Source organism: Pelmatolapia mariae, linkage group LG16_19, assembly GCF_036321145.2.
Source record: "Pelmatolapia mariae isolate MD_Pm_ZW linkage group LG16_19, Pm_UMD_F_2, whole genome shotgun sequence".
NCBI lineage: Eukaryota > Metazoa > Chordata > Actinopteri > Cichliformes > Cichlidae > Pelmatolapia > Pelmatolapia mariae.
The window spans coordinates 51299134-51312692 of NC_086241.1; the positions used below are offsets into that span (position 1 = coordinate 51299134).

Genomic DNA, 13559 nt, shown 5'->3' on the forward strand with positions numbered 1-13559 from the left:
GCACAGCACCTGAGAGATGCATCCAACCCATGAGCTGAAGCATGTAATTTTCTAGTCTTGTCAGAAATGGCCTCAATTGTACAAGTGATTTTTCCCATAAATACTGTATTTCCATTTATGTTTCCATTAAGTCTCATATTTCCCATTTTCTGCAGAATTACAAGGCAATGAGGGGTAGCTCAAGACCACATGTACTCTATTTCTGCTGTGATATTCAGATGGTCAGAACTCAATATCAATATGGAGTGTGGGAGATCCTTGAGGAATTAAGAAAGTTTTGAAAGCTACAGCAGGTCCAAATCTATCTATCTATATATCTAGATATGTATATATGTATAGGGGTGAAAATGGGTGAAAATCCACCCAGTAACGCAACTCCCATGTTTAATTCAGACACTAGGACACTTCAATTATAGCTCGAGCTACTGGCTCCTCTTTGGCTTTTCTCTGTGTTCAGTGGATACAGAGGAACTGTAGAAACGTGCTTTTACCAGACCTCTCTTTTATTGCAAGATACAACCAATGCACAAATGCTCCTCTAGTTCACAGAAATAAATCCAGCCTCACTATCTTCTGCACATTAGTCAACCTGAGTCATACACGGCAGATATGATATCATGTTAACAGGTGATGGAGAAGTTTCAGCCACAAGTTACTGAGAGGGATTGGAAAGCCACAGGGATCATTAAAGATTTAGTAAGATGACCCGGAAATAATAGGGTAATTTTTTTTATTGCTGTTTTATATGCTTCTAAAGTTCAGAGGTATAATTACACATTTTACTTCAGCAAAGTGTAGTTTAGAGGTGACTGTCAGGAGTACCTCATGATGTGTTCAGATATAATAGGCTGTAATAAACGAGCTCCCCCTCAAACTATTAAAATGTAAAAAATGCAAAACTATGCTAACACGTTGTCCTCATAGTTTAACATTTGATAGCCTCGCTTATGAATTTGACTTTTATAACTTATATTTTAATTTAGGGATGATTTACAGTGACATGTAAATCATCCCTAAACCTTACCCAATATTCATCTCGGTTGTTTTAAGGCTACTCTAACATGTAGGACAGGGGGTTAAGTTTAACACACATCATAGGTTACGCAGTGCAAACTGGAGGTCTTGCATTTTACAGACAGGATGCTGTTCCAGTGTCACAGGAGATATATCACAATAATTCTCCTCAAAATTGAAATAAAATGGAATTAAACCCAATTTATCCGGGCTTCATGGATTGAGGTATGGAGCTCGACAGCAGATTTATTTTTCCTGCAATATTTCTCCCACCCATATAAACCTGACTAATCTCATAATTCACAGCAGCTGTAATTCTCAATCAGTGCAAAACGCAAGGAGAAAAAAAGTTCACGGAACGTGGATTACAATCCTTTCACAAATGTGTACAATAAACACAGACATAAATAGAAAATTACAATTTTTATTTTATAAGATTTCATTTCATACATGTTCACAATGTACAACTACATAATTCTTTGCAGAAAGGAAGACAAATCAGAGATTTCTACAGACTGATTTTTATTGTATACAAACAGTGACATCTGCTCCCAAAAACAAACAAATATGGATTCTAATGCTAGCAGAGCACTCACAGACATTTGCCCTTTTCACATATATCAGTTTGCTTTGAAATCATGACGTTTCTGAAGATTTGAACTACAGTTAGATTAGATTTCACACTTACAAATCAAGAAAATTCAGACAATGATGGCAGCAACGTCATCAGACTTGTTTTTTAAACTGTAGTGATAATAAGTGAGGTAACACTGAGCCCCTATATGATACACGGTTCTTCAATGCAGCCAGTGAGTGTAAAAGTTGCACAATTTGAAACATGTTGGCTGAAGGGTTTTTAGTGTATACCTCTCTGTGACCAATTTAAGCCAGTGACTGCCAGTAACCTCCAGCAACCACACAAGGAATACACATTTCAGTGACCAATCACCAAAATGATTGGGCCTTATCAACAGATTTCACAGCAACTTCTTGCTACCTGGTTGGAGAATACGAACATTTTCGTACTGTAGCTAAAAAAAGTCACATAAAGGCCACTTAATGTAGTTAAAATTGCTTTTCATTATGTCAAGTTCTAATATCACAATTTCATAATGATCTGTTTTGACTGAAACTAATCAAAATCCTTTGTGACAAGTTCTTTTGTACAGTAAGGCCTTGTGTGTGAATAACTTTTATCATCCACAGCAAACCACTCGTAGTCTTTTAGTGATCACCCTCTCAGCTTTATTTGAACAGGGAGTTGAAGGCTCGTCCAATGATGAGTCTGCGAACTTCACTTGTCCCGGCACCAATTTCATACAGCTTTGCGTCACGCAGAAATCGCCCCAGTGGGTAGTCATTGATGTAGCCATTGCCACCTGACAAAGGACATACAGATGTTAGTGCGAAGTTACCGAGTAGTAACAGAGCTCAAGGCTGGCCATCTGTTAATCAACACAAACCATTGTTGGGATATCAGATATCTATGTCTCCAAAACAAAATGGGTGAAAAAGTGACTTCATATAGGCACCTGAGCAAATAAATTCTACAGATCTACGTCAGCTACAGCAGCCAGTGACTGTCAGAGCAGAACGGATTAAAACAAGTCAGACTGTTGTTGCTGTTTATTAGGAAAGAATCAGTGTAATGGATAAGAGGTTATCACATCAACTAATTAGTAAGAAGTTTTTACACATGAACTCCACAAATTGTCAGGCGAACTAAGCTGGGACATGATCACAGTGCTGCACTCTCACAACAGGAAAAATATGCGTTTCAGGCACATTCTCAGTACTAGAAATCCTCCAGCTGGTTTAACAGGGTCTGCAAATAATTTGCAAGAAGCCAGACATATGACCTACACTCCACTCTTTTTCAAGTAAACTAACAAGGTTACACTCATTTAATGAATAATCTGACTGCTATAGACATCCGTGTTGTTTTGTGCAGTTTTGCTGGGTGAAGCCGAGAAAAAGCTCAGCTATAGTCTATGTGTGAAACTGGCTTTAGGGGAAATCCCTCATTTTACTATGAACTTTCTTTCTGTTAACTAGACCTTTCTAACAGCTGTGTGTTGGTTGTAACCTGAAATATGATGTTTGTACATTGATTAAATCATGACAATTTCCTCAGTTTAAGAATCTGCTTTCATTTCATTTCAGCTCTGGTTCTTGGCACTCACCCAAACATTGAATCCCGTCCAAAGCAACCTGAGTGGCATTCTCAGCACAATACAGGATCACTCCAGCACAATCCTGCAAACACACAAAGCATCACAGTCACCGAGTTAGAAAAGAAAGTCTCTACGGAAAGAAGAGAACGATTAACTGGATGCAGGCTTGAAAGTGAGAACCTTCAGGATCCAACAAAAGATTAAATATATATTACAACATTTTCTATAAAATTCTTATTTAATGCTTAAAAGGGACCATTATACAGGATATGAATGAAGGAAACGTCTTGGCTAAAGTGACTGAGTGCTGCAGAAGCAGACGTGATTACAAATCTTCTCACCTTTGCGCTGAAGTGTCCTTTGTCACAAGCACGTGCAACGCTGTACAAATACTGCCGACAGGCGCTCAGCCTGGTGTACATGTCAGCCATCTTCCCTTGCATCAGCTGTCAAACAGATGAACATCAGGTCAGTCTGACTCGAGTAAACGTGAATTAAACAAATCATTTATCATTTAACACAATGGCCGTCAAAATATTTGAATTTTTATTCTCTAAAGAAAGTGAAAAATGAAGGCAAAACCTGAAAGTGTCCGATCTTCTGTCCGAAAGCCTCTCTGACATGCAGATAGGGAATAGCAGCATCCAGAACCGCCTGCATGATGCTGAAAAACAATATGAGGATGTTACATTAAATGAAATGTGTCACATCTGTAAGGTTATAGGATAACAGTCAAAAAATATATGTTAAATATGTTTAATTACATTTAAATTACAGGACAGTTTGGGCAATGAACTACCAGAACTTTTCTGTAATTGTACATGTTTATCATGTAGTTTCACTGGTCTGGCCCACTTAAGATTAAGGTGAGCTGTATGTGGCCCATGATATAAAAGGAGTTCCTGCATTAGCCACTCAAATACTTCAAATCAAATGAACTTAAATTAACCACTATAGAGAGACGTGAAATTTCCACTTTGAAAAAGCACAAAATAACACATCATCAAAGTCAACATGGGCAAACACCTAATGTGCATGGAGTCGTTACAGAAACGTGGGCAAAAGTCCCGTGACGTCATATGTATGCGACATGAACACCACAACAAAGGAGGGCATTGAGGCATAAGTATATACCTGCTGCTCGGTGTATAGCTTTTCGTCCGACTCGCGGGCCACAGTGTTGTTTTTTGTGCAGCCATTTCCCATTTTACTGGGCTTTAAAAATGGCCGTTTTGATTTTCATGAAGGAGACGCTCTCATTCCCCATCTAGTGATGCCACTGACTAGCCAATCGGTGGCATGCAGTCAGTTGAAGTCACATTTTTGGATTGCCTCAGATCACTTGGAATCTCAGCCAAGTGGGTACTAAAAAGGTGCCTAGTACCAGGTGCTACCACTTAATGGAAAACCCTAAAAACCAAGTGGAGCTGAGCCAACCTGAGCAGGTAATAGTGGAAAATGGCTATGTCAGTCCAGGCTCAGCATGCTAATGAACAACACATAAACCAACTTCTCGCACACCAAGTCCAGTAACTTTCAAAGCTGAAGCACACACTCACAGAATCACTGGATACAGTATTTATGTACTAAAATACTTGGTCATTTCTAATTAAATCAACATGTATATGTGATTAGATATAACTTGACATCAGTGTAAACCAACCAGCCAACCTCTTCTGGTGACCTTACCCAATAGGTCCAGATGCAAGCACCAGTCGCTCCAGATCTAAGCCGCTCATCATCACATACACGCCTTTGTTTAATGGACCCAGGATGTTCTCCGCTATAAAAGACAGGAGAAAAGAAAACAATAAATTCCACGCAGATAAAAGACAATCAGTTTGCATTAGGATGACATAAAGTAACAATGCATAGTGAGACACACCTGGGATTTTGCAGTCTTCAAAGATGAGCTCACAGGTGCTTGAGCCTCTCATGCCGAGTTTGTCAAGCTTCTGTGCAGTCGAGAATCCAGGCGTTCCCTACACAAAGCGTATATATAAATGCACAAATAAAGACACTTGTTTATTATTAGTACACCTTCTTTTACTGAATTTACCTTTTCGACAATGAAAGCTGTGATGCCTTTTTGATAGGCCTCGGGATCTGTTTTGGCATACACAATAAGCACATCGGCATCTGGGCCATTCGTGATCCAGAACTTGTTTCCATTCAGAACGTAATAGTCTCCTGTGAAAAGATTATGTTCATATAGTAGTTACTTTGTAATATAACAATTTCAGGGCACTGCATTTTCCAACAACTTAAAAATTTGCTCTGGGCTTTGTCAAAACACTGACAACCACCCACAGCTTCAAACGCAGTACTTACAAAGCATGAATGCTGCCTCCAAACCTCATGGCTTACACCTGATGGCAATGATACATCTCACTCATTCACCTAGTGGTGCATGTGTGGAAGCACTAGAGAGCTGTGCAGCTGGTAATTTTGAGGATTTGACATTTGATATTGTCATAAAAAAACAAAACAAAAGGCACTGATACTATTTTGGTTCTCTTAGGCCTGCCAGTAGATACTATCGGTCTCTTCACATCTTTTTGCTGTTAAGGCATCATATTTTCCTGCTGGAATTCATGTTTGTATATATTTGCATTTGTTTTCACTGGCCTTGGGCAGTATAGGTGCTTGGCATTTTTGTCGTGATGCTTTTGGCTAATGCCAAGCTCTTCATGGACAGTCCTAAAACTTTTATGCACACAACTTCTAATATTTCTATTTATTTTGAAGTTTGAAGTGAAAAATTGCTCATCATTCAGCCAAATATACACAATAGACTGTATATAAAAGATGGACATGGCATTTGAGTTTGAAAAGTGAAGTGCCTCAAACCTGCATTATTTCAAATAGCAAGCAGACAGCGACTTTGACTGTTCAGAGGCCCATTGGATTACAGAGCTTCGGCTCCCTTGATCTATGACTTCATTATCAATATTTTATAATGAGTTTATGCCCTTAGTTTGTAGTTTCAAGTCTTCATGAAAAAAAAATGTATATTTTAAAAATAATGTTCCCCATTTATATCCAGAAGGAAGATAACACAGAGTATGCTTTAGGATGAGGGTTAGTGTGCATGTTTCCCTCAGGGTCTTGATCAGACCCACCACTCCCTCATCATTTCACCGATGGGTGACGTCATGGTGGCTATGTTCATCTTTTATACACAGTCTATGATCTGCGCAACATTGTTGTTGTAAAAAGAAAAGAAAACTGCCTGCATCCACTGCAAGGAGACAAACTTATCACGGACATGTGAGAACTTTGCTTCACAGCAGTGAAATTCTTTTTCCCCATCCATGAATGTCGTAACAGGCAGCAAAAGTAATTCATCCATGTTCTTCACCACAGCTTGAACCCACCCCAGCACTCACTGAGCAAGCAGTGGGGTGCAACCTGTACAGGTTATCACTCCATCACGAGGATGAATCAGTGAAACTGAACCACACGTACGCCTATAGCCAATTTAGAATCACCAGCTAAACTAACAAGCACTGTGGCAGGAAGTACCAGGTAGAAATCTGATGCAGGTACAAAACTGTCTTCCTGTGAGCTGATGGTGCTAACCAGGCTGCGAAAACAGCAGCTCAAATAGTTCTATTCATAGCTTCAGAAGCTGTTAACTTCAGTACTTACATAATATAGTCTATAACCTCACAAACTCCATTTTAAAAAAGCCTGACTTTTTGTTGCTGCTGTCACATCTTATTAACTATCAAAATAATGTTTTCAGACAAACAACACAGTCAGATTTTATGCCTCTATAAGCAGCTCATACTCACAATCTGGCCATGCAGCACACACACGGCACCTTGCTGAGTCTGACTCATTTGTACATTTTCAGTGTGGTAAATGCCAATAGCATTTCTGTCAAACCCTGAGCTAATAAAGCCCTGAAAACTCTTTTTTCCCCCTCATCAAGAGAGTGACCAACACGTATCTATTAACATATCATGACAACAGCTTTCAGAAGATGTTCTTACGTAAAACTGCATGCATATTTTAATGATTTTGAGGTGAAAAAAATAATAGAATAATTAATCCTTCTTCTTGTAAAGTCCTTGATATTAATAACACTCAATAAACACACAAATAAAGCTACGTGACACTGGCAAAGCGGACCAAGAGTACAAAAAACAAACAAACACAAAACAAACACACAGATCTGTAAGACCAAGGAAGCTAATAAAAGCAGATCTTATTTATGTGCACCACATACTGGATGTCTAATTAAGCTGAACAGTTATCATTACCACAGAGAAGTGAGTCACAGTTTGGGCGTCTTACCTTCTTTCTTTGCTCTGAGTTTCATTGACACAACATCAGAGCCAGCATTGGGCTCACTCATTGCCAGGGCTCCAACATGTTCTCCTGTCAGTAACTGGCAAAGGAAATAACACGATTAATGAAATAATTAAAAAAAAAAAAAAAAGCTCATTAAGTTCAATGTTTTTAATAATATTTAAATGTGAAATGTTTGGTCCTGACCTTTGTCATATACTTCTCCTTCTGCTTTTCATTGGCGTGGCGTACCAGCTGGTTAACACAAAGGTTAGAGTGGGCGCCATAACTGAGACCGACGGCTGCTGACACTCGTGACAGCTCCTCCATCACAATTATATGATCTAGGTAGCCCAATCCTGTGCCTCCACATTCCACTGAAAGAAATATACAGTGTGAGCTGAGTGTAAACTCGCCTAATAACAGCTAAAAAAATAGAAACCTTCAGTTTATGCCTTGACATGTACCATAAAATAGGTGTTAGACATAACTGTAACTGTATGAACTGCCTGCTACATAAAAATCACAGCTGTCACACCTGGAGCAGTGACGCCAAGAAGTCCCATCGTCCCCATTTCTTTCCAAAAATCCTGTTTAAGAGGGAAAGCAGAAAGTTAGTGGAAATAATACACTGGAGGTACACTTGAACATGCATATCTACGAGAGCTCAACCAATACTAACAGCCGATATTGGCTATATATACACATATAATGGTATCATGCAGCTGTGGTCAGACGTTTACATACAGTCATCATGGGCATGAACGTCAAGACAAATTTGGGCTTTTAATGATTTCTTTGAACTGTTCTCTTTCCAGTATGGAATGCTTGTACTTTAGTGACTTACAAAAATACAAGTGGTTGTTTTCCTGTGGCAGCACAAACAGGATTTGTTTGATTCTGCACTCACTGGCTTGACCAATGCTCAGAAATGACTTCTTCTGAGTAACTGCAGATTCATCAGTTCACACAGTTGCATGTAAGTACAAGTTAATTGGATGTGTCACAACTTTGCCAAGTTCTGGAAGAACCCCCAAACTGTCACCCAAGATGAGAGGAAACTAGTTAGGAGGTTCAGGAACAACCCAGAAACCACCAAGGCTCAAGCCTGAACTGGAATCCCCTGAAAAGAAGAAGCCCCTGCTCCAAAGTCACCACCTTCAAGCTCGACTGAAATTTGCAGCTGCTCACATGGATAAGCCAATGCCTTCTAGCAAAATGTTTGATGGTCAGATGAGACAAAGATTGAGCCATCTGGCCACCATAAAAAGAAGTTTGGATAAGTAAAGGTGAGGCTTTCAAACCTAAAAATACTGTACCAAATTTCAAGCCTGGTGGTGGTAGCATCATGGCATGTGGCTTTTTTGCTGCCAGGGGGTACTGGTGTATTTCACAAAGTGGACAGAATAATGGAGGAGGAGGACTACCTCCAAACTTCTATCTCTTCAACTTCAACCTCAAATCAACAGGTAGACAACTGAAACTTGGACACAATTGAGTGTTACAAAAGGACAGTGATCCCAAACACACATCAAAATTAGGGATGAGTACCGGTATCCGGTGCCATTATGGCACCGGTTCTGACATAAACGGTAGTAACCAGACTGAAAAGCAGCGCACATTTCGGTGCTTTATTTCGGTGCTTTTTTTTTTTCTAGAGATGTCATACACTTTGGATTCTAGCCAATCATTTTACCTTTCCAAGGATAGTAGGCAGGCCCAGGTACGTACGTTCTTTTAGAGCAGAGCTACAGATTAAAAATGCCCAAGGCAAAGCGGTCAAAAGTCTGGCTGTACTTCACAGCAAAAGATGCAAACTCAGCAGCCTGTAACAAGTGCTTTAAGGTGATACTGTGCAAAGGAGGTAACACCTCGAATCTGATGAAACACCTGGAGACGCATAGCGTTTTTTTAAAAGCCGAGAAATGCACCGTATTTGATAGCTTGCTGCGAGACCTCACACCGAGCACATCTACTGCGGGTGTGGTGCCTGTTATCGGACCCGGAGTTAGCAACATCCCCCAAGAACCCGAAGAGTAGAGTCCTGGCCCGTAGCCCTGCCAGTGTAGCAGAAATGATGACGGATGATGATGGCAGCAGCAGCCGTTCTTCTCTGCGTGAGTAGCTTAATGTTGTTCGTGTGTAATTTACGTTGAGTAGGCTAACCACATTATTACATTAATGCATGTAAGGTGAACTAGCAAACACTGTTGTAGTTACATGCGGCTGTCTTCTTGTTTGATAGAGTGATACCATATATACCCTATAGCTGCAGAAAAGGCTAACATTGTTATCTTTTTACAAAAAAAAACAAACAAAACAGCTAAACACGAGAGGTTTTAGGACAAAGTTTGTGTTTTCCATTGTTTGAGCACCGGTTCCAACCAAAGGAGGTATGTTGTATCAACAGAAAAGGCTAACTTGGTTATCATTTTGCAGAAAAAAAGAGACTGCTAAAAATAAAAACATAAGAGGTTTTTGGACAAAGTTTGTGTTCTCCATTCTTTATGCACCGGTTTGAGCACCGTTTAAGCACCGGCACCGTTTCAAAAGTACCGGTTTGGCACCGGTATTGGATAAAACCTAAACGATACCCATCCCTAATCAAAACTGGTTAAATTAACCCGAACGCTAAAAAGAGTTGTCAAATAGCCAGTCACGATTTATACCAGAAGCTTGTTGATGGCTACTAAAAGCATCTAGTTGAAATGTTACCTGCTAAGGGACATTCAACCAAGTTTTAGTGGTGTTTATGTATATTTATGTATATACATACACTTTTGAGCCTGTGTGCTTTAGAGAAAATCCAAAATAAATTCAAACTTGTGAGCCAAATTCTTGTTTTTTAAAGTTATCAAAGATGTATGCTGTACAATCGCTCCACCCTGGAAAAAGAACAGCTTAAAGAAATCAATAAAAGTACAGTAAGCTTTTGACCACCACATTTTTTGATATGATTAGATATAAAAGTGCTTTTTTTAAAGCTCAAAAAGCAAAAAAATTAAAAAATTAAAAAAAAATGTTGATTAATTTAGAAAAGTCAGCTGAGCTCATTGGACTGCTTACGATACTCAGAACTGGTGGTGCAGGATAAAGCAAGTAAAGAATGTCAACAGATGTATCAACAATGTGTTGTTTTCTTTTACCACCTAGAAGTACTGTCCCCAAGTTCCATTACTACATGGTACAACAGCTACAACTTTCTGAATTTTGTCGCTTGTGCATTTCAACTCACCCGCATTCCTGGGAACTCGTTCTTCTTATCGATCTCGTCGGCATGAGGTGCAAGTTTTTCTACAAAGAATTTGCGAACTGTTTGCCTCAGCTGTGAAAAGGACGTAAAACAATTACTTAGCAAAAACCATACCTGTAATTACTGTGCTGGGAGGATGAAGATCATAAAGTGACGGCTTGAGAAAGCTTTTCACCTGCCTGGAGATGGAGGTAAGTGTGTTGTTTGATTTACAGGTGGACGTGTTGTTTGCCCAATCATACTGAAATGTTTTAACTGGCACTGCATGTATATTTGACTTTATAAAAGGCCTGGGATCTGAGACAACTCCTTCCATCCAATCAAATCCTGTATATGAACCCCACCCACCCCCTGCTCTCCTTGCAGCCTCGGGTCCAGTCTCCTTCACTTTGCGCAAAAATATTCCCGACCTGCAGTCACCTTTGACCTGATTTAATATCGACTGTAAACCAATGTCGGTATCAGTCACTCCGTCACAGCCATTCATTATTACAACCTTCTTTGTAAAGTCATACGTGAAAATTTAATAAAATTGTTTAACAATGTCACTAGTAAAGTTAGTTAAATAGACCGTTTTCTAATTAGATAAATGTAATTAGATAAATGTAATTAGATAAATGTAATTAGATAAATGAATCGAGTATTAGTTGGCAGCTTTTGATTTTTGTCATGTAATTTGTAGCTGTTAGCTAACGTTATGTCATCACGCAATGGGGGACGGTGTCCTCGCAAAACTGTCTTCTTTTATTGCCCTTAAAATTCACTAAACTATACAACACACTAAAAATGTTGGTCTCTGAGAGTATGTGATTGTTTTAATGCCTGCGGTTGACACGCACAGACACAAGTGTGCACTTTGTTTTGCTAGCATTAGCTAGCTAGTGTGGCTAACCTGTATCTGCTCCTCTGTGAGTCCGTTCACTACGTCGTCCACGGGGATGGCAGCTCCGGCACAGCCTCTTCTTGTCACCGCAGGGATGGATAACCTGGAGCCGAGGCGAAGTGCGTTTCTGACAGCAAACATGATGCTGCTTACAGAATAACAGGGATGAAGTTTAGACCACGGATGAACGTCTGAGGTCTCCTGCCTGGCTGTCTTGTAGCAGATAAAACGGAAGAGGTCTCACTCCGCCAATATTTCCTACTCCTACAAAAGTAGTCCACGCTGTCTTTCTTCTTACCTGAAGGGTCGCGCAGGCACAGCAGTGCGGTTAAGTACCCGGCCGCCTCCTGAATTGGTGAAAAATAAAACCACATCATATATTCCACTTCGTCTTCTTCTAGTGCGATACTGCAAATTTTGGATTCGATCAGATATCCAGTAAATACAGGACCATCGATATCGATACCTGTAACTTACAAACTGTAGGGGAGGACGCTCACAATTTCTGAAATGAATCATCATTAATTTGCAAATTTAATGGCCACTAAATCACTGTGATATTTCCTTTTCACAATAATTAGTTAACACAAAAAACGGACCTTTCAGCTTTTCATGTATTGTTTCTTTTTGTTTTTTAATTTTGAGAACTGGAACTTAAATGTGCCCGTCTCTAATGCACTTTGGTCAGCTTTTTATTTTTTCATTTCCAGAAAATAATTAATTTCACACAGTTCAGTGTGCTACATGCCGAACCTAGAGAATAGAATGTATCAGTACTGTCATGATAATATCAATCTGATACCAATACCACCACTGGTATCAATACTGTTATAGTAAAATTTGGATCATCTGCTCACCTCTGTCTTCTGCTTTCCAGCTTCTTCCTTTAGGATACGCCACAGCAGATCATCTACTTCCATCTCACCTTATCCCTTGCATCCTCCTTTTACACCAATCCTCTGCATGTCCTCCATTACATCCATGAACTTGCCCTGAGGTCTTCCTCTTTTCCTGACTGCCTGACAGCTCCATCTTCAACATCCTTTGTCCAATATATCCACTATTCCTCCTCTGCACATTTCTAAACCATCTCAGCATTGCCTCTCTAACTTTGTCTCCAAACTGCTCAACTTGAGCTGTCCCTCTGATGATGTAGGCCAGCTAACCCTTTTGTTCTTGTCGTTGAAACATTTAACCATACTGCAATGTAGTCATAAAAATTAAAGTTAGTCCAGGTTCAACATTGCAAGTGACCACTGTTATGATTTCATAGTTTTTTGTCTGCTTAGGAGAATTATTCGGATTTGGTCATTTCTAATCTTATTTATCCTGGTTACAAGGATGATGGAAAACTCAATACAGCATAGTATTGTGGTATTTTGCACGGCAATATTGCACTGATGCAGCAACACCAAATAACAACATTTTATTAAATAAATTAAATTCCTCTGGATTCCTCATTACCTTTATAAACTGCAGCTTAAGACTGCCTTCCACACCAACATGAGCAAGGAATCCCACAGAACAGCAGATTAACTAGTATACACACACTCCCTCATGACTACTCCCTCCATTTTTAGATCCATCAGTAAATACTGACATGATTAAAATAATTCTTCTTTACATAACTGGAATGCTTTCTTGGTTTTTCTTCTTCTTTGTTCTTGCTTTACGCAAACCGACTTATTGGTACATTAGCGCCGCCTGCTGGAAACAAAATAAAAGATTTCTGGGTTAATCTGCTTGGGGTCCCCAAATGTTCCATTCATTGTTTTGCCATACTTTTCCAGAATTACGTTGACAGAATTTAAAACAAACAAGCAAACAAACTACACAGATTAAGGACTTTAATTTATTTTATTCAGCATTAGCATAGCATCCATAGCCTTCTGTTGCTAAAATGTAGTGTTTTACTCATTTGCCTAATAAGTAAAAGAAC

At 39.4% G+C, this 13559-nt stretch overlaps 1 protein-coding gene across 1 annotated transcript; it reads right to left on the reverse strand.

Moving 5' to 3' along the window:
* Positions 1 to 1424: 1424 nt before the first annotated feature.
* Positions 1425 to 11855, reverse strand: ivd (isovaleryl-CoA dehydrogenase). The gene is made up of 12 exons (XM_063499617.1): positions 11630 to 11855; positions 10720 to 10809; positions 8023 to 8074; positions 7692 to 7861; positions 7491 to 7584; positions 5248 to 5378; positions 5074 to 5170; positions 4878 to 4971; positions 3771 to 3852; positions 3530 to 3634; positions 3198 to 3270; positions 1425 to 2393 (listed from the first exon to the last, which is right to left on the reverse strand). The coding sequence occupies exons 1-12, from the start codon at positions 11759 to 11761 to the stop codon at positions 2260 to 2262; spliced, it is 1254 nt and encodes a 417-aa protein (XP_063355687.1). The 5' UTR covers positions 11762 to 11855; the 3' UTR covers positions 1425 to 2259.
* Positions 11856 to 13559: the final 1704 nt, after the last annotated feature.